The sequence below is a fragment of the Bos indicus genome, chromosome 22, assembly GCF_029378745.1.
Source record: "Bos indicus isolate NIAB-ARS_2022 breed Sahiwal x Tharparkar chromosome 22, NIAB-ARS_B.indTharparkar_mat_pri_1.0, whole genome shotgun sequence".
Classification (NCBI taxonomy): domain Eukaryota; kingdom Metazoa; phylum Chordata; class Mammalia; order Artiodactyla; family Bovidae; genus Bos; species Bos indicus.
Window position 1 is genome coordinate 6,069,309 of NC_091781.1, and position 21,802 is coordinate 6,091,110.

At 39.3% G+C, this 21,802-nt stretch overlaps 2 protein-coding genes across 7 annotated transcripts in view; one reads left to right on the forward strand and one right to left on the reverse strand.

The window, feature by feature from the left end:
• Positions 1–1,769, forward strand: part of STT3B (STT3 oligosaccharyltransferase complex catalytic subunit B) — a 103,142-nt gene extending 101,373 nt beyond the window's left edge. Inside the window, exon 16 of the mRNA XM_019984659.2 lies at positions 113–1,769. Coding sequence (XP_019840218.2) covers positions 113–193 — 81 coding nt within the window. The 3' untranslated portion in view covers positions 194–1,769. The remainder of the gene's footprint in view (positions 1–112) is intronic.
• Positions 1,393–21,802, reverse strand: part of OSBPL10 (oxysterol binding protein like 10) — a 360,812-nt gene continuing 340,402 nt past the window's right edge. For all 6 annotated transcript variants that reach the window (XM_070777074.1, XM_070777075.1, XM_070777078.1 and 3 more), the window contains one exon: positions 1,393–21,629. In XM_070777074.1, coding sequence (XP_070633175.1) covers positions 21,497–21,629 — 133 coding nt within the window. In that variant the 3' untranslated portion in view covers positions 1,393–21,496. The remainder of the gene's footprint in view (positions 21,630–21,802) is intronic.

A 21,802-nucleotide genomic window follows, 5' to 3' on the forward strand; every position in this document is an offset into this window, starting at 1 on the left:
CTGAGTGCTTATTAAGACAGTCTTCACCACTCTGCAGTAGACCGTGTGTGTATCCGTATTTTTAATCCATAAGAAACCTGCACTAACACCAGGTATTCTGTTTTCTTTTTAGACTGCGAAAAGGAAGCGTGGCTACATTAAAAATAAGCTAGTTTTTAAGAAAGGCAAGAAAATATCTAAGAAGACTCTTTAAAAACACTGTTCTGGTTCCTAACTTGAAGCAGATGTCTTTGTGAGAACCGGTCTTTGCCTTTAGCTCATGTCGTGTTTCACAGCAGCGGAGGGTACAGAACCATCACTGGTCCAGGTTAACATCCAAAACTCTGGCAACACCTGATTTAAAAAATAAAATTGGCTTATTGAGAACAGCTGTTTTCGATTTGTAATGTGAAGCAAGACAGAGCACTGCTGTAAATGTCTTAACAGCAGATTTTTTTTTTATTGGTACATATTATCCTTCAAATCTGAAAATTTGGACAATTGGCACCAAAGAACCCTCTAATTTGGTCCCTGGCACATGCATACTTGTCAAGGTTTTTTTATTCTTTTACAAGACCTGCATTTTATTTGAATGACCCAGATAGCAATATGTAAAATACAAATGACAAAATGTGATGCAAGCTTCTTGAACCAGTAAAACTAGTACAGGTCTGAGAAAGAGGTATGAGAAGAGTACTTCCTTGAACTATATTTATTTTCATGTTTCTCCAGTGCAAAGAATGTTTCATCAAATGTGCATTTTCTATTGCTTACTGTTTGCTCTGAGAAGAAGCTGCTGTTTTGAAGATGGACCTCTAACTCATTGATTCAAGTAGTTGTCGTTTTGTTTTGTTTTTTAATGTTGAAACATTATTGCTGCTGTTAGCAGTTGTTTTCACCAGGTACTTACAGAGCAGATACCATACATGGTTCATTCAAGGGCTAAATTTATATCCTTTGGCAATCATGGCAACACACACAATGTTGCTTGTTAGCAGGCTGGGGTTCGGTGTCCTACTCCTGAGGTGAGCACTGTGTTTACATACAAAAGGTTAAGGAAGAAACCCTTAAAGTGGACAGGTATCCAGAGTTCGTTTTGTGTGACTCTTCAGAATGACAAAGGATTTGTAAAATTCTGGCTTTTCTCTCATTTTTACAAGTTTCATCCATCACAATGACTTTTGTCCTTTGCTCCATATTTGTTAATCCCTTAAGCATTTGATGAAACACTCTTTAATGCTATGTGCATTTTCTTTTATTAAAAATGTGACAGTTGTCAAAAAATGCACTAAAATGTCAATGGAGATTGAACATGTTCACTTTCCAGCTCATAGGCAACTTTATATAGACTTGAAATTTTTCTCCTGTTTAGTGAAAGTAAAAGAGAAAGGGTTTTTCCTGCCACAGGATATCTTTCCTTTTTTTTTTTTTTTTTTTGATATAAACAAGCATAACTTACACCACTGTTTTTGGTGGAAAAGTGCAGAATAGTATGTACCTTTTATGAAGAAAAGTGTAATTTACAATATACAGTGAGAATGTTACTGCCAATTTTCTTTTTCCAAAGTGTAGAATATTCTTTGATTTATAGAATTCATTTTTGACCCAGATGATGGTTCTTTTACAGACAAATAAAATGGTCCAACATTTTCACAAATGAAGTGTAACTGAATCTGGATTTCTGATACCTTGTCATTTGGGGGATTTTATCTTACTTTGTTGCTTTAAAATTCAATGCAGAGAAGTTGTTGACTGTAGGGAAAATAAAGTTAATTCAAATTTTGTGTTAAGTGTTGTCTTTTTACAAGTCTTTTCTTTACAGAGTCTTGAGCACACGCTTCCTTCTTGTTCACATTGACAAAGGTTTGAGAGAACCCATGTGGAGAATCAAAAACAATAAAAACAAAGGCAGTTACTATAATTTCACTTTTATATATCTCTAATTTCACTTTTATGCTACATTAAGACCTCAAGTGTCATTACAATATAGCTTTTACTGACGCAGTTCATGGAACCAAAATGAGGTTCCCCCAAACTAATTCAACTGAGACCTACTATTTTGTTATGCCTTCCTCCCCGCCCACCCCGCCCAGAGTGAAAATTTCATTTTGACTTTTTATAGGTAAGTGAGGGGAAGACACCTAACCAAAAAGGAATTTTTATCTCCATGTAAATGAGGGCAAAACTCTTAACAAAAGCGCTTCTCTGTAAAGTTCTAGTTAAACATCACTGAAGTCTTATTTAATTTTCTCATTAAGAGTAGGAATGACCTCTCACCTCCAGTTCTGGTTCAGGGGATTATCTCAGTAAAAACTATATTGTAATGACACTTGAGGTTTTATTATAACAGAAAAGTGAAATTATCAACATATTAAATAGCTTTTGTTTTATTCCACATCTTAGAATTGAGCAAACTGAGTGCTTTGTAGTAAAAAAAACATTAGGCTGCAAGTCCAAAGATAAAATTCATTTTGCAAACTCACATTGTTACCTACTGGAGAGTGCATGTGTAGAATTGTACTTTTAGTCCCCAGGCCATGACCAAAAGGCCAGAGGACTGAAGAGTATAAAAGCATCCTTTAGAGTATTACTGTTTCTATAGCTCAGGGGTCATATGATTATGAAATCTGGAGCTACTACACATGTTTTTTAATGGTGGTAAAATATAAAAGAGAATATTTAACATCCTAACCACTGTACAATTAGTCGAGTCGTGCTGAGTGCGTTCACGTTCTTGTGCGACCCTCTCCAGAAGCTCTTCCTCTTGCTGGAACAGCCGCTGTTGAAGTGGGGACTGTCAGACCTCTGCTTTGTTACCCAGGTAGGTGGAGTCGTGAGTGAACGTAGAAACAGCAACCTGTAAGAAATGGGAGGTGTCTGAAATGAAAAGGTAAGTCTTTTTTAGTGTGAAGTGTAACATAGAGAAGACAAATGTCCGCCTTAGCAAGTTACCACCAGACGAGCAACTCTGTAACCACAGTTCAGATCAAGACCACAGCACTGCTGGGGCCTGGGAAGTTTCCTCCTGCCCCCACCCAGTCACTGGCCTGTCCCCTTGCCCGTCCAGAAGGTAATCGGTCTCCTAGCTTTTACAGTAATTACTCTTTGTAAACATATTTAATTGTACCTATTCTTTGAACACAAAATGCGATCAAAATAGATATTTTTTTGTATCTAGCTACTTCAGCTTAATTTTCATGAAATTCAGAATGTTGCATGCAGCTATAGGTTTATTTTCATTGATGCATAGTATTCTTTGTCTCACATACCATTCTATCATTGATGGATATTTGCATTTCCAGCTTGAGGGTATTATAATTAAGGCTATAGCAGTTTCTATTCTCTCTCTCTCGGAGACTATATGCACACATTTTTGTATTTACCTAATAAAGTAGAATTACTGGGAAAGGTATAAAGGTTCTTGTTTACTCCCACATTCTAATCAGCCCTTGTCAACCTTTATAATTTTCTTTCTAGTAGGTGAATGATGGCTTTTTGTTGTTTAGTTGCCATTTCTAGGTTACTAGTGAGGTTGGTCATTTGGAAATCCCCTTTTTACAAGGTTTTGGGTGTTCTGTTGATTTATATTTTTTCATTGTATTAGTAGGGGTTCTTAATATATCCTGTGTATAAGCTCTTCATCATTGTGTTACAAACCACCTAGTTAGTATTCTGATGTTGTATTTTCAGTCTTCTATCTGCCTGTAGCTTTCTGTGCCATTTAGTAATCTTTTCCTTACCTGTGGTGTGAGGATAGTTTCTTGTGGTCTTTTCTGGGAAGTTTATTGTTTTATCTTTTATATTTAGCTTCGCAGTCTGCCTAGAATTCAGTTGAGTGCAGTGTGAATAGTTTGGGTTTTGTTTTGAGTTGGTTATGTTTTTGTTTTTTCTCCATATGTGAGTCTAATTTTTGCATTTATTGAAAGAACTATCCTTTTCCTGCACCTCTGCAGTTCTCCTTTTGCAGGAAATCCGTACATGAATCTGTCTGAACTGTGTTATATTCCATAGGGTTCTTAGTTTTCTGTATTGACTTAATGTGCTTTAACATATTTCTGATGGTGATATAAGTCCTACTGCATCTTCTTAGACCTAGCTTGGCTATTTCCGGGCCTTTGTTTCTCCATGTAGATTTTAAAACCAGTTTATAAAGTGATACCAGAAAAGAAAGAAAAAACTTGTTGAGCTTTTGACTGGGTATTGAGCATTGAAACTATAGGAAAAATTAGCACCTTTGAGTCTTCTGTATGTGAATATGGCATATCCTTTTATAGAAGTCTGGGTCATCTTTAATTTCTGTATTGTTTTTAAATAGGTGTTACTCATTTTCATAAGTTGTATTGCAATACTGTCCTAAAAATTTATTTTCCAACTGTCAGGATATAAAATGTGTGGTTTTATGTGTTAAAATCATACTAAACAACCTGTTAAAACCATTGTAATAAGTTTAGATTGTTACTATAAACATATGCCATTGTAATTAGGAAACAGTGGCAGTTTTCTCTCTCCTCTTGTAGTGGTTATACATTTGACTTTGTTTTCGCTGCACTGGTCAGGACAGCGAGTCTAGTACTGCATAGAACAGGTAACACCTTTATCTTGTTCCTGTCTCAGGAAGTCATCAGTGTTTCTTCTTTAAATATGTTTGAAAGTGTTAGTTGCTCAGTCATGTCCAACTCCGTGCCCCGGTGCACTGTAGCCCACCAGGCTCCTCTGTTCATGGGGATTCTCCTGGCCAGAATGCCAGAGTGGGTTGCCATTCCCTTCTCCAAGGGATCTTCCCAATGCAGGGATCGAACTCTGGTCTCTCACATTGCAGGCGGATTCTTTACCATCTAAGCCATCAGGGAAGCCCTTAAGTATGTTTACTGTAGACTTTGTATTGGTATCTTTGATTGGATTGAGTACATATTTTTCCCAGTTTGCTGAGTTTATTACATGTGAAGGAATTGTTTTTTGGTTTATTGAGATGATTTTGGTTTTTCTCCTTTATTCTGTTAACACAGTGAATTATAGAGATTTTTTGTTTACATTGTTAAATTTGCCTTCCTGGGATAATGATCAGTGTTTCATCGAATTTGCTGGTGCAATCATTTGGGCATATATTTCTCTTTGAATATAAAATTAAATATGGGAGGGAATGGCTACCCACTCTGGTATTCTGAATTGAATAGATGTAATAATTTTATTACACAGTTGGATTTTTAAATTTTTTTGTCAGATTTGGTAAATTTTTCAAGGAATTTGTCCATTTTTGTCTAAATTTTCAAATAGGTGAATGTAAAATTGTTGCTAATATCACTTTAACAGTTATGTTACTGTCCACAGATTCTATAGTGATGTCCTTGTCATTTCTGAGGTTGGTTTTCTTTCTTCTCCCTGTTTGTCTCATCTCTCCCTCGTTACCCTTCAGTTTTTATCAAAGACCAACTTATTTATGGCTTTGTTGACATTTTCTACAGTATGTTTTTATTTCATTAATTTGTGTTAATTGTTTGCTTAAAGGAGAGGTATTCTTTTCATCTTAGTGTGATACATGATTTTAAAGTTCTAAATTTATTCCAAGCATAGTCTTTCATTCTCAGAGTTATGATGTGAACTGTCATTGAGTTTAATGCATACTTGTGTACTTTCTTCTTTGAACCTTGGGTTGTTTATTTATTTAGATGTACATTTCTTGATTTTTTAGATGTAGTGGTTTTCTAGTTATCCTTTTATTATCAGTTTCTACCTTAACTGCACTGTAATCAGATACTCTAAATTTTACTCCTTTGAAGATGTTTGAAATTTGCTCTGTGGTCCAGTTGTGTGTATAAAATCTCCCTGAAGCTTGTTCTGTTTGCTGAGAAGGATGTATTGACACTGTATACTGTTCCAGGTTTGCTTGTTCCTCTCTGAACCTTTTTTATATGTTTGGACCCAGATTATTAGGTGTATATACATTTACAACTTTTATTGGTAAATTGAACCTTCAGTTTTTAGGGACTACCAGGATTTATTTTCAGTAATGCCTTTTGTTAAAGTCTATTTTGTCTGATTGTTTTATCAGCTTTCTTCAGATGACCGCATGATGTATGTTTTTCATCCTTGAATGTATCCTACTCTGGATTTGCTCAGCATGTAGCTTTGTAGCTTGTTGGGTTTTTTAAGTTCCCAGTCATCACTTGGAATATTGCTTCTGCCCCATTCTCTTTGCTTTCCAAGACTCCTTCTATCAGAAGGCTATAATTAAGCCTTCTCTGTTGGCTGTCTCCTTTCCCCTCTCCATTCTGTGTATTTTCTCTTGATTCACTTCTCTCGTCAGTTATAACTAATCTGATGTTAAGGCTAGCCGTCCATTGAGTTATTATTTTCAATTTTAGAATTTTTCCCCATGCCACATCTACTGTTTCTTTTTATGGTTTATAGCCTACTACTGACAGTCTTTGATCTAGTGAACATAAAGTGTGTCTGATTCGCCCATTAATTCGCTCGAGTTCTTGTGGGTCTTGTTTCTGGTGTGTTTCCTCTTAATGTGTGGAGGAGAGGGAGCAGATGGTGTGCCCCGAACATACATAGGAAATTGTACAAGTAACTTTAGGTCTAAGAGATTTTCCTTTATAGAAGATTTTGTTTCTGCCAGGTACCTCATGATTCATAGCAAGCCGTAATCAGATTCATCCAGTTCAAGGGATGTTGTGTGATCACAGAGCTAGGCTGCCATCTCTTTGAGGGCTAGTTTATGATTCCCAGACTGAAATCCTGCAAGGACCTCATCCACGCAGGTTTTAATACCAGCCTTTGTCCTTTTAGTTCTACAAAGTCACTGAAATTACAGTTCAGTCTCTGCCAGTTTCCAGGGGGAAATGGCCTCAAATGCCAGGCCTTCTCTCTCAGAATTTCCATTTTCTGGATTCTGTGTGGTGATGCACTCTTGGTTCTGTGAAGTCTTAAAACAGGTGGTATTTCTTGTCCACTTCCCTGGTGGCTCAGCTGGTAAAGAATCCACCTGCAATACGGGAGATCTGGGTTCGATCCCTGGGTTGGGATGAGTCACCTGGAGAAGAGAAAGGCTACCCACTCCAGTATTCTGACCTGGAGAATTCCATGGACTGTATATATAGTCCATGGGGTCGCAAAGAGTAGGACACGACTAAGCGACTTTCCCTTGTCCGGCTTTACTACTTGGCTTTAGCTAAAGAGTTAGTCCAAACTCCCCCAGTTCACTACTGTCAGAAGCAGAATATTAGGAACAAAACGACTGATGGTCCTTTCAATCCCAAAACAGCATATGTTTCTGAACATGTTCACCTCCATCTTGGTGTATAATAGCTAGACATTGTGACCATCTCTGGGAGCCACAAAATTCAGATTGTCTAGCTCTTAATATTTTACTTGGAGAATATGGAATATTCTTGGTGAGTGGTCTTATTTCTAAGATCTTGGAGGCATTTTGATTAGAGTACCAACTGTCTGCTTTTGTTGAATGGGGTTTCAATAAAAGGTGGAGATACAAGATTGAATGAATGAAAACTCAAGGTCAATGGCAGCCAGACTGACTGTGACAACAGTGCATTCTCTTAACCTCAGCACACTGTCGTAATTATTCAAACAAACAGGCCAGATAGATAAAGCAAGATCTGTTCTTTGACAAACTTAGATTAACATGAATCAGAGCTCAGGCCTGTATCCTGCTGAAGGAAATAATATATAATCCTCTTTGTCTTTTGATAAATATGATCTATTTTTTTTAATGTTTTTATGGCTCTAGCTATTTGAGGCAACAGATAGTGTAGAAGGTGGATAAGTTTCTCTTAGCCCACTTTGTACAGGAATAGAAAAACAAACCTCCCATTTCGTACCTTTTTGGCCAACATAGAATTAACTTTTAGATCTGTAATCTGTTGAGTTAGTTTTTGTATATGACTTGTGTGAGTTTTTTCAGTTGAGCCAACATCGTTTGTTGAAAAGACTTGAAAACTGACCAACATTCTTAATCTGTTTCATCAATCTTTGTGTATCCTCTTGATACACCGATAACTACATCTTTTCAGTAAATCTTGAACTTGGGTAATATGAGTTCTATACCTTTGTTCAGTGACCTTTAAATATTTGCCGAGACCGCAGGGCTAAACGAGGACGTGGTGTCACCCAACCTGCAGCAGATGTAAGATCAATGTCCAGACTCTGTAAAGAATGTTTAGGGAAAAAACAGATGCTGATTTTTGATTAGTCCTTAACAGAAGAAATCCAAATGGGAAATAAACATACCCATCAGGTTGGCCAAAATACAAACATATGCATTGCTGATGGGAACTTTAAGATGACTCAGGAGTTAGCTGACGCACGCTGAAGATATATATCCCTGCAATTCTAAAGTCTGTCAGAAGTGGCTAAGATAAACTGATAGTAATATATTCATATAAAGGAACAGCATAGAAGGAAAAAGTGCACTACACTGATAAGGAATAACATTGATGATCATAAAAAGTTTGAGTTTACAAGCCAAGAGATTATATGATTCCATTTATATATCAAAAGCAGACAAACTATGTATCATTTAGGAATGTGTGCATAGTATTAAAGCTATAAAGCAAACCAGGATGTGGTTTACTCACAAAGTTGGATTATAGGTCAACTCTGGAGGATGAGAGTTGGGGGACAATAATGGGGACTTTGATTATAGAAAAAGGCTCTGGAGTGATAGCATGTTCCAGTTGAGTTGGATTGTGATTACATGTGTCTGCTTCTCCTTTACACTGTGCACTTGATTTTAGCACACACAAGACCAGGGTTGCAGACTGGAAGCTCCAGGCCCTTGATGCTCCATGAAGACATCTAAAATAACAACAAACGAGAACCTGGCTAAAATAACTTTATAGGGGTTCTGGAAAATGGTCATTGGTCTACAGCACTGAACATATGCCCAATCATGGAAAAGTCACACTAAAAATAGTGCTATGTTTGGAAGTGTTCAGATTTCATCCTTTTACATGGAACTGTCCCGTTTTCCCAGCACCATTTATTGAAGAGGCTGTCTTTTCTTCACTATGTATTTTTGCCACCTATGTCACTCATTAGGTGACCGTAAGTGCATGAGTTTAGCTCTGGACTTCCTGTCCTATACCACTGATTCATATTTCTGTTTTTATATCAAAACCATACTGTCTTAATTACTGTAGCTTTGTAGTTTTTTACCCACCTTTAAGAGTAATGAAAATTTTTTAAAGGAAAAAAAAAAAAAAAAAGGGACCTAATTAAAAGCTTTGCACAGCAAAGGAAACCATAAGACAAAAAGACAGCCCTCCGAATGGGGGAAAATAGCTGCAAATGAAGCAATGAACAAAGGGTTCACCTCCAGAATATATAATCAAAAATGGACAGATCTAAATAGACATTTCTCCAAGAGGCACATGAAAAAGATGCTCAACATCAACTATTACAAAAATGCAGACACATCAGAAATGGCCATTATCAAAAAATAAAGGCTGTGGGAAAAAGGGAACCCTTGCACTGTTAGTGGGAATGTAAATTGATACAGCCACTATGGGGAACAGTCTGGAGGTTTTGTAAAATACTAAAAATAGAACTACCCCATGACCCAGCAATCCCACTACTGGGCATATACTTCAGCGTCCCCTCTCAAATAGGAGGGAAAATAAAAGAACTTAACCTGCACCAGTCTGATGTATCTAGGGCTACCTGAAGAAAAAAATCTTTTCACTCTATAACCTGTCAGAGAAAAGTGGTATGGCTCAGATCGCAGGCTGGGAAAGCTGCAAAAAGGCAGACACTGCTCATAAAACTAGAACAAAAATGCTGTTTGTTTTTATAGAAACACAAAATACCCTGAACACCCAAAGAAAGCTTGAGAAAGAAAAACAGACCTGGAGGAATCAGGTGCCCTGACTTAAACTGTATTACATAGCTACAGTCTTACAGTGTGGTACTGGCGCAAAAACAAATGTAGATCATCAGGGTAGAAAGCCCAGAAATGACCCACACAACTACGGTTGAGCTATATGATAAAGGAGGGAAGACTACACCATGGAAGAAAGGCAGTCTCTTCATTAAATGGTGCTGAGAAAACTAGACAGCTTACATGTAAAACAAATTAGGACATTCTTTAACATGATACACAAAAATAAAGATCTAAATGTAAGAACGTAATACTATAAAACAGGAAAACATGGGGAAGAACACTCACATAAATTATAACAGTATCTTTTTCAAGCTGTCCCCTAGAGTAATGGAAATAAATAGGACTTAGGTAAACTCAAAAGCTTTTGCACAGTGAAGGAAGCCATAAACAAAGTGAAAAGACAGTCCACAGAAGGGAAAAAATATTTGCAAATGATACGACCAACAAGGGATTAATCTACAAAATCTACAAACAGCCCATGCAGCTCAATATAAAAAACAAACAAAACCCTGTCAAAAAAATGGGCAGAAGAACTAGACATTTTTCCAGGATGTCCATGGAAACATACTCAAAATTACAGTGAGAGACCATCAAAAAGTCTACAACAATAAATGCTGGAGAGGGCGTGGAGAAAAGGGAACTCTTCTACACTGTTGGAGGGAATGTAAATTGGTACAACCACTATGGAGAACAGTATGAAGTTCCTTAGAAAACTGAAAACAGTTACCATATGATCCAGAAGTCCTACTCCTGGGCATATATCCAGAGGAAACCATAATTCAACAGGACACATGCACCCCAATGTTCACTGCAGTGCTGATTACAATAGCCAAGACATGGAAGCAATCTAGATGTCCAACAAATGAGTGGATAAAGATGGGTATATATACACAATGGAATATTACTCAACCATTAGAATCAAATAATGCCATTTGCAGAAACATGGATGTGCCTGGAGATTATCATACTAGTAAGTTAAACAAGAGAAACACCATATGATAGTACTTAAGTGGAATCTAAAAACTGACATAAACTTACAAAACAGACTCACATACTTAAATATTAGTTTATGGTTATGAAAGGGGGAAGGTGGGGTGGGATAAAGGTGGAGAGGGGTTTTGGGGATTGGAATATACACACTAATATATATAAGATAATCAACAAAGACGTACTGTATAGCACAGGAAACTCCGCTAGATGTTCTGTAGCAATCTAGACAGGAAAAGAATTTGAAAAGGAATAGATGTGTGTGTGTATATATAAAATCAAATCACTTTTCTGTACACCTGAAACACGTTACTCCAGCTCTACTCCAGTATTTTAAAAACAACAGAATGGCTATAGTGAGACTACAGACATGGAGATGCCTGGGCAAGAAATTAATGGGTAGAACGAGTATCTAAAGTCCTGAGAAGAAGCTAAAGGGAAAGTCTGAAAAATCAAGATGTAAAAACAGTCACATATAAGGTGGACTCAATGGTACACAGCCCTAGACAGGACATGTGCTCAGAAAAACACCTGAGACAAATTTCCACCTCAAGCTGATCCCAAGGCTCAGATGCCTTACACATCAGCGAAGGTCTTCCCTGGTGTGCAGCAGTGAAAACACGGAGAGATGGTTTTTTTTTTCAAATGCCCAACGTTCAACAAAATACCGCAAGAGATACAAAGAAACAGAAAAAAAACATGGCCTATATAATAGAGGAAGAAAATAACAGCAATCATCTATTAGACAAAGACTTAAAGCCAACTGTCTGAAATAAGCTCATAGAAATAAAACAACGAACTAAAGTAATTCAAGAAAATAGAGAGTATCAACTAAGAAATTATCCTCTTAGGAAAAAATCAAATTCTGGAGCTGAAAAGAAAAAGTTGAGTAGAGTGTTTTAACAGGAAAAAAGAATCAATCTTGGAGAGGTCAATTGAAGTTATTACGTCAGTTCAGCTGCTCAGTCCTGTTGGACTCTGTGAACCCATGAACCACAGCACAACAGGCCTCCCTGTCCTTCACCAACTCCCGGAGTCTACCCAAACCCACGTCCATTGAGTCGGTGATGCCATCCAACCATCTTATCCTCTGTCGTCCCTTCTCCTCCTGCCCCCAATCTTTCCCAGCATCAGTGACTTTTTCAATGAGTCAGCTCTTTGCATCAGGTGGCCAAAGTATTAGAGTTTCAGCTTCAACATCAGTCCTTCCAATGAACACCCAGGACTGATCTCCTTTAGGAAGGACCGGTTGGATCTCCTTGCAATCCAGGGGGCTCTCAACAGTCTTCTCCAACACCACAGTTAAAAAGCATCAATTCTTCGGCGCTCAGCTTTCTTCACAATCCAACTCTCACATCCATACATGACCACTGGGAAAACCATAGCCTTGACTAGACGGACTTTTGTTGACAAAGTAATGTCTGCTTCTCAATAGGCTGTCTAGGTTAGTCATAACTTTTCCTTCCAAGGAGTAAGCGTCTTTTAATTTCATGGCTGCAGTCACCATCTGCAGTGATTTTGGAGCCCAAAAAAATAAAGTCTGACACTGTTTCCCCATCTATTTGCCATGAAGTGATGGGACCAGATGCCATGATCTTAGTTTTCTGCATGTTGAGTTTTAAGCCAACTTTTTCACTCTCCTCTTTCACTTTCATCAAGATGCTCTTTAGTTCTTCCTTTTCTGCCATAAGGGTGGTGTCATCTGCATATCTGAGGTTGATATTTCTCCCGCCAATCTTAATTCCAGCTTGTGCTTCTTCCAGCCCAGTGTTTCTTATGATGTACTCTGCATATGAGTTAAATAAGCAGGGTGACAATATACAGTCTTGATGAACTCCTTTTCCTATTTGGAACCAGTCTGTTGTTCCATATCCAGTTCTAACTGTTGCTTCCTGACCTGCATACAGGTTTCTCAAGAGGCAGGTCAAGTGGTCTGGTATTCCTATCTCCTTCAGAATTTTCCACAGTTTATTGTGATCCACACAGTCAAAAGCTTTGACATAGTCAATAAAACAGAAATAGATGTTTTTCTGGACTCTCTTGCTTTTTTGATGATCCAGCAGATGTTGGCAATTTGATCTCTGGTTCCTCTGCCTTTTCTAAAACCAGCTTGAACATCTGGAAGTTCACAGTTCACGTATTGCTGACGCCTGGCTTGGAGATATTTGAGCATTACTTTGCTAGCGTGTGAGATGAGTGCAATTGTGCGGTAGTTTGAGCATTCTTTGGCATTGCCTTTCTTTGAGATTGGAATGAAAACTGACCTTTTCCAGTCCCGTGGCCACTGCTGAGGTTTCCAAATTTGCTGGCATATTGAGTCCAGCACTTTCACAGCAGCATCTTTTAGGATTTGAAATAGCTCAACTGGAATTCCATCACCTCCACTACCTTTGTTCGTACTGATGCTTCCTAAGGCCCACCTGACTTCACATTCCAGGATGTCTGGCTCTAGGTGAGTGAGCACACCATCGTGATTATCTGGGTCATGAAGATCTTTTTTGTACAGTTCTTCTGTGTATTCTTGCCACCTCTTCATAATATCTTCTGCTTCTGTTAGGTCCATACCATTTCTGTCCTTTATTGAGCACATCATTGCATGAAATGTTCCCTTGGTATCTCTAATTTTCTTGAAGAGATCTCTAGTCTTTCCCATTCTATTGTTTTCCTCTATGTCTTTGCATTGATCACTGAGGAAGTCTTTCTTATCTCTTCTCGCTATTCTTTGGAACTCTGCATTCAGATGCTCATATCTTTCCTTTTCTCCTTTGCTTTTCGCTTCCCTTCTTTTCACAGCTATTTGTAAGGCCTCCTCAGACAGCCATTTTGCTTTTTTGTATTTCCTTTCCATGGGGATGGTCTTTATTCCTGCCTCCTGTACAATGTTACGAACCTCCGTCCATAGTTCATCAAGCACTCTGTCTATCAGATCTAGTCCCTTAAATCTATTTCTCACCTCCACTGTATAATCGTAAGGGATTTGATTTAGGTCACCTGAATGGTCCAGTGGTTTTCCCCACTTTCTTCAATTTAAGTCTGAATCTGGCAGTAAGGAGTTCATGATCTGAGCCACAGTCAGCTCCTGGTCTTGTTTTTGCTGACTGTATAGAGTTTCTCCATCTTTGGCTGCAAAGAATATAATCAATCTGATTTCAGTGTTGACCATCTTGTGATGTCCATGTGTAGAGTCTTTTCTTGTCTTAAAAAAACAGTGGAAAGAGCGCAAAGGGCACCGTTAAATGGACCAATATTACATTACAGGAGTCCAAGAAGGGAGAGAGGAAGGGGCCATGAGATTTGAAGAAATAATGGCAGAAAACTTCCCAAATTTGAGAAAAGACATGAATCTATAAATTTAAGAAACTTAATGAATGTCAAGTACGTTACACCCAAAGGAACCCATACTGACCACAAACTGAACCCAAAGGACCACAAACTGAGACACATTATAGTTAAACTACTGAAAGCCCAAAGCTAAGAAAATCTTGAAAGCAGTAGGGGGAAAGTTAAGTTGTCACTTAAAAGCCATCCTCAATAAGATTATCAGCAGGTTTCTCAGAAACTTTGAAGGCCATGATGCAGTAGGAATGTACATTTAAAATGCTGAAAGAAAAAAACTCTAAACCAAGAATTCTATACCTTTCAAGATCTTTCCAGATGAACAAAAGCTAACAAAAAAAAAAAATGTAAACACACGGAGAAATATGAAAACCAATTACTATAATTTTGAATATAACATTATTCATGCTTTAAAAGGCAGGCACACAGAAATAAGCATAAACCTGTTAATTGGTACACAATATGTAAAAATATGATTTGTGACATCAATAAAAAAGGATGAAGCTGTAAAGGATTAAGAGCTTTACATGACTAAAATTGGTATTAATTTAAAATAGACTGTTATAACTTTAGGATGGTATATGTAATCTCTCTAATAACCACAAGTGAAATAATTATAGAATACAGACAAAAATGACAGAGGAATCAATTTATCACTTCAAAAAAAAAAAAAGAAAAATCAGCTAAACCCCAAGGAAGACAATAATGGAGAAAATGCAGGACAGTGATGCTGTAAGACACCCAGAAAACAAACAAAATGGCAGGAGTGCGTCATTATCAGTAATTACTTTAAATGTAAATAGATGAAATTCCTCAATCAGAAGACGTAAACAGGCAGAATGGATTTTCTTTTTTTTTACTTTATTTTTGGCTGTGCTCGGACTCCACTGCTGCGTGAGGGCTTTCTCTACCGGTGGTGCACATGGGCTGTATTCTTCATTGCAGTGCCAGGGCTTCTCGTTTTGGGGGCTTCTTGGCGGAGCACAGGCCCTAGGCATGCAGGCTTCAGCAGCTGTGGTGTGTGTTTGATAGTTGTATGGCAGGTGGGATCTTCCTGGACCAGGGATCAAACCCATGTCCCCTGCACTGGCAGGTAGGTTCTTAAGCACTGGATTACCAGGGGGAAGTCCCAGAATGGACTTTAAAACAACGTTCAACTATATGGTGTCTGTAAGAGAATCACTTTAGAGCTAAGAAAACGTGTACATTCGAAGTAAAAGGATGAAGGAAAATTTCATGCAAACAGTAGCCAAGGCAAGGATGGTTATACTGGTAGCAGGCAAATTAAACTCTCAGGTCAAAAACTTACCAGACACAGGGACATTATATACTGATAAAAGAATCAGTTCACTAAGAAGGTATAACTGTTAGAGCCACACATCCACCAAACATCAAAGCTCCAAAATGTACAGGGCAAACATTTATAGATTTGAGGAGGAAATACACAGCTGTGAAATAATAGGAGATCTCAACACCCCACCATTGATAATGGATTAAAAACATTTATAGACTTGAGGAGGAAATACACAGCTGGAAAATAATAGGAGATTTCAACACCCCACCATTGATAATGGATTAAAAACATTTAATGGATTAAAAACATTTATAGACTTGAGGAGGAAATACACAGCTGTGAAATAATAGGAGATCTCAACACCCCACTATTGATAATGGATTAAAAACATTTAATGGATTAAAAACATTTATAGACTTGAGGAGGAAATACACAGCTGTGAAATAACAGGAGATTTCAACACCCCACCATTGATAATGGATTAAAAACCACCGAGACAGGATCAGTAAGAAAAGACAAACATCACCGCAGTCCAACTGGACTTATACACGTACTGATGGCCCCATCAAATAGCAGAATACACATTCTTCTCAAGTGTGTGTGGGACATCCCCCTGGATAGACTGAATGTCAGCCCACAAAACAAGTCAATAAATTTTAAGACTGAAATCAAAGTATCTTTTCCAATCACAGTGCAATTAAACTAGAAATCAATAGTAGAAGGAAAACTGAGAAATCCACACGTATGTGGAAACTCAACAACATACTCTTAACCAATGGCTCAAAGAAGAAATCACAAGAGAAATCAGAACTTTATCTCAAGACTAATGAAAATAAAAACACATACCAAAATGTATGGGATGCTGGAAAAATGGTGTTAATGGGAAAATATATAGCTATAAATACTTGAGTTTGTAAAGCTCTGAGATCAGTAACTTTGAACCCTAAGAAACAAGCTAAATAAAACTAAACCCATAGCTAACAGAAGGAAATAATAAAAGACTAGCACAAAAGTAAACAATATATTTCATGCAAAGGTGAGCACAATAAAGGACAGAAATGGTGTGGACCTAACAGAAGCTGAAGATACTAAGAACAGGAAGCAAGAATACACACAACTGTACAAAAAAGACCTTCATGACCCAGATAACCATGATGGTGTGATCACTCACCTAGAGTCAGACATCCTGGAGTCCAAAGTCAAGTGGGCCTTAGGAAGCATCACTACGAACAAAGCTAGTGGAGGTGATGGAATTCCAGTTGAGCTCTTTCAAATCCTGAGAGATGATGCTGTGAAAGTGCTGCACTCAATATGCCAGCAAATTTGGAAAACTCAGCAGTGACCACAGGACTGGAAAAGGTCAGTTTTCATTCCAATCCCAAAGAAAGGCATTGCCAAAGAATGCTCAAACTGTTGCACAATTGCACTCATCTCAGTTCAGTTCAGTCACTCAGTCGTGTCCGACTCTTTGCGACCCCATGAACCACAGCACACCAGGCCTCCCTGTCCATCACCAACTCCTGGAGTTCACTCAAACTCATGTGCATCGAGTCAGTGACGCCATCCAGCCATCTCATCCTCTGTCGTCCCCTTCTCTTCCTGCCCCCAATCCCTCCCAGCATGAGGGTCTTTTCCAATGAGTCACCTCTTTGCATGAGGTGGCCAAAGTATTGGAGCTTCAGCCTCAGCATCAGTCCTTCCAATGAACACCCAGGACCGGTCTCCTTTAGGATGGACTGGTTGGATCTCCTTGCAGTCCAAAGGACTCTCAAGAGTCTTCTCCAACACCACAGTTCAAAAGCATCAATTCTTTGGCACTCAGCTTTCTTTATAATCCAACTCTCACATCTATACATGACCACTGGAAAACCATAGCCTTGACTAGATGGACCTTTGCTGGCAAAGTAATATCTCTGTTTTTTAATGTGCTGTCTAGGTTGGTCATAACTTTCCTTCCAAGGAGTAAGCGTCTTTTAATTTCATGGCTGCAATCACCATCTGCAGTGATTTTGGAGCCCCCCAAAATAAAGTCTGACATTATTTCCACTGTTTCCCCATCTATTTGCCATGACGTGATGGGACCAGATGCCATGATCTTCGTTTTCTGAATGTTGAGCTTTAGGCCAACTTCTTCACTCTCCTCTTTCACCCTCATCAAGAGGCTCTTTAGTTCCTCTTCACTTTCTGCCATAAGGGTGGTGTCATCTGCATATCTCAGGTTATTGACATCTCACATACTAGTAAAGTAATGCTCAAAGTTCTCCAAGCCAGGCTTCAACAGTACTTGAACCATGAACTTCCAGATGTTCAAGCTGGATTTAGAAAAGCCAGAGGAACCAGAGATCAAATTGTCAACATTGATTGGAGCATTGAAAAAGCAAGAGAGTTCCAGAAAAACATCTATTTCTGTTTTATTGACTATACCAAAGCCTTTGACTGTGTGGATCACAATAAACTGTGGAAAATTCTGAAAGAGATGGGAATACTAGACCACCTGACCTGCCTCTTGAGAAACCTATATGCAGGTCAGGAAGCAACAGTTAGAACTGGACATGGAACAACAGACTGGTTCCAAATTGGGAAAGGAGTACATCAAGGCTGTATATTGTCATCCTGCCTATTTAATTATATGCAGAGTACACCATGAGAAACACTGGGCTGGAGGAAGCACAAGCTGGAATCAAGATTTCCAGGAGAAATATCAATAACCTCAGATATGCAGATGACACCACCCTTGTGGCAGAAAGAGAAGAACTGAAGAGCCTCTTGATGAAAGTGAAAGAGGAGGGTGAAAAAGTTGGCTTAAAACTCAACATGCAGAAAACTAAGATCATGGCATCTGGTCCCATCACTTCATGGCAAATAGATGGGGAAACAATGGAAACAGTGACAGACTTTGTTTTCTTGGGCTTCAAAATCACTGCAGATGGTGACTGCAGCCATGACATTTAAAGATGCTTACTCCTTGGAAGAAAAGCTATGGCCAACCTAGATAGCATATTGAAAAGCAGAGACACTATTTTGCCAACAAAGGTCTGTCTAGTCAAAGCTATGGTTTTTCCAGTAGTCATGTATGGATGTGAGAGCTGGATTATAAAGAAAGCTGAGCGCCGAAGAACTGATGATGCTTTTGAACTGTGGTGCTAGAGAAGACTCTTGAGAGTCCCCTGGATTGCAAGGAGATCAAACCAGTCCATCCTAAAAGAAATCAGTCCTGAATGTTCACTGGAAGGACTGATGTTGAAGCTGAAACTCCGATTCTTTGACCACCTGATGCGAAGAGCTGACTCATTGGAAAAGACCCTGATGCTGGGAAAGACTGAAGGCAGGGGCAGAAGGGGATGACAGAGGGTGAGATGGCTGGATGGCATCACCGACTCGATGGACATGAGTTTGAGCAAGCTCCAGGAGTTGATGATGGACAGGGAAGCCTGACTTGCTGCAGTCCATGGAGTCAGAAAGAGTCGGACATGACTGAGCAACTGAAATGAAAGAAAATAAAAGTCTCACTTCCAGATTTCAAAACTGGTACTGGCATAAAATCACAGACATATACCAATGGAACAGACTAGGGAGTCCAGGAATAAACCCTTCACAGATGATCAAATGATTTTCGATAAGACAACCATTCAATGGGGAAAAGAGTGTTTCCAACAAATGGTTCCAGGAAAACAGGATATCGATATGCAGAGTCATAAAACTGGACACTTACCTAACACCGTATACAAAAGTTCACTTGAACTGGATCAAAAATGTAAAACATAAGAGCTAAAACTATGAAACTCTTAGAAGACAACATAAGGGGAAAGCTCCATGAAATGAGATTTGGCAATAATTTCTTGGATATGATATCCAAAGCACGAGATGAGCCACCTGGGAGGCCCAGGGAAAAACTGGGCTTCATTAAAGGTAAATACTTCTGTACATCAAAGGACAGGTATCAACAGAATGAAAAGGCAACCCGCAGAATGGGAGGGGATATTTGCAAATCATGTATATTAACAATGTATAAAAGAACGCAATTAGAAACTGTGCAAAGCACTTTAACAGACATTTCTCCAGAAGATACACAGATGGTCAATAAATACATGGGAAAGATGTCAACATCACTAAAAATCATTAGGGAAATGCAAGTCAAACCCACAATGAGATAACTGTTCACACCCATTAGGATGATTGTAAAAACAACACAATTCTGCAGAGGCACAAAGGTGGCTTTCAAGGTGTGGACAAACAGGTTTCTTTCCCGAGGCAGTGGGTACACGGGTGTTTATAATCATTCCTGAAACTGTAATGCGTTTTATGTAGTTCTTTATATGATGTTTCACAGTATTTTAAAAGGCCAAATGAACTCCCCGCCACAACCAAAAAAAAAAAAAGTGATGGATCTCCATTTTACCCCCCAGGTGGTTTATGCTCTGGTATAAGACTGGAACATCGAAAAACACCACAGTGATTCCTTTGCAGTCTCCTCATTAAAGATTTCCCTCTCAAAATACATCTAACCTGCTTTCCCTCTCAGAAATAAAATGATTCCACTTTCTTCTCCCAGATGTCTTAAGACAGTGAACCAGAACAGGCTTACCTTAGCATTTTGCCTGGTAAGTCGCTTCTCAAAACAAGACCATTCCCTGGATATAAGTTAAATTTTCTTATGACCTTATCAGAAAATATCCATATATGATGTTTAATGTGTTTAAAACCCTGTTTTGATGGAAATATAATGGCTGTTCACATCAAATGAACACTAATCAATAAAATATGAGTTCATGCAGAGCCACTAATTCCAACAGAACTTTGGAATCCCTGAAAATCAAGCACAGACACTCAGATAAGTATAGTATTTAATCGAAATATATTTGTCTAATGTCTACAAAGTGTGAACAATTGGTCTTAAGAAAGCAGACGAAAGGCACAGAATTAGTATTACTACAGAGAAGCATTCATGCTACTGGGTTGTATAAATATTCTCAGAGTGGCACAGTAAAAAATAAATTAAGCATTGAGCAAAGATCAAATACTTCATTTTCTCCTTGCTTTATATTCTGGTCATGTCTCGACCTCATTTGTAAAGGCTGAAGACTGAAACTGAACTGAAACCATGGAACACTTAGGCAGGCTGTATGGATGTTTTAATCACAGTGGTTTCCTTGCAGAGTTTGGGTCAAACAAGAGAGGGAGATGTGCTTAAAAAAAAAAAAATTCACTGGGTATTCTTTTCTCTTTCCCCAAACGAAATACAAGGCTGTGGTAGTGCGTGTCTGTATGTGCATGCGTATACCTCACTTCTAAAGCCCTTTTTCCAAAGATAAAAGGAGTGAAGTCTCCGTAAGACTTGTTTTCTACCATGAAAGCAGCAGCTTCTGAAAACTGTATGACTAGCGCTTTGAGCATAAGAAATCATCAGAGAGCTTCTGGGGCAAGGATGTGGGAGGACCATCCCAAGGCAGGCCTGGCTGTGGGCTCCCCCCGAGGGGCGCTCCATCCGGGAAGGCGCCAGCCTGCGCCTGGAACAGCTTCCTGCCTGCTCCCCGTCCCGCAGGAGATGCAGATGATCTGTCTTGAGCATGGACAAACGGACAACAGAGTTGGGGGCAGAGTGGGAATCCCAGCCATAATGGGAAGTGGCGGCCGCCTTCCACCAGACGGCCACGCCCGTTCACCTTCGTCTGGACGGGACTTGTCAACTGGAGAATACTTTGTGAGTGCAAAACATTTTTTGGCAAAAGTGAAAACTAGAAAACTTGAAACCTTATTGATAAAAAGGCGCTCATAATCACCCACGTCGCTGCTAAGTGCAGTATTTCCATGTGTAGTGATACCCAGCAGACGGAGCGCGTGCGTGTGAACAGACGGTGTGCGGGGAGCTCTGCACACAGACACGTGCACACACAAGCCCAAAGGCTCTTGAATAAGCTCAATCCCAGCAGAGTCTGGGGGCGCACTGTTCACAACAGAATCTCTCTTGGGTGCCGTGTCTTGAGTGCTCTCAGGCGGCCTCAGGGAAGACCAGCAGAACCTTGATACCGTACCACTTTAATTCCTACAAAATCAGGGCTATTTCTGAAAGCTCTGCATCTCCACCCATCAGTGTGCCTTCCACAGGGGGTTGAAGTACACCCAGCCGTCACCCTGCAAGAGACAGGAGGACTCATCAATACGTGGAGACCTGTCGGCGAGGCGAGGGTAGAAGCGAAGGGGTCCTCCCCGCCCAGCCCCTAGGACCCTGCGGGGCAGTGCTGGCTCCCACCAGCCTGTGCCCCTGCCTCGCTCCTCAAGGCGCACAGCCCAGCCACGCTGCTGGT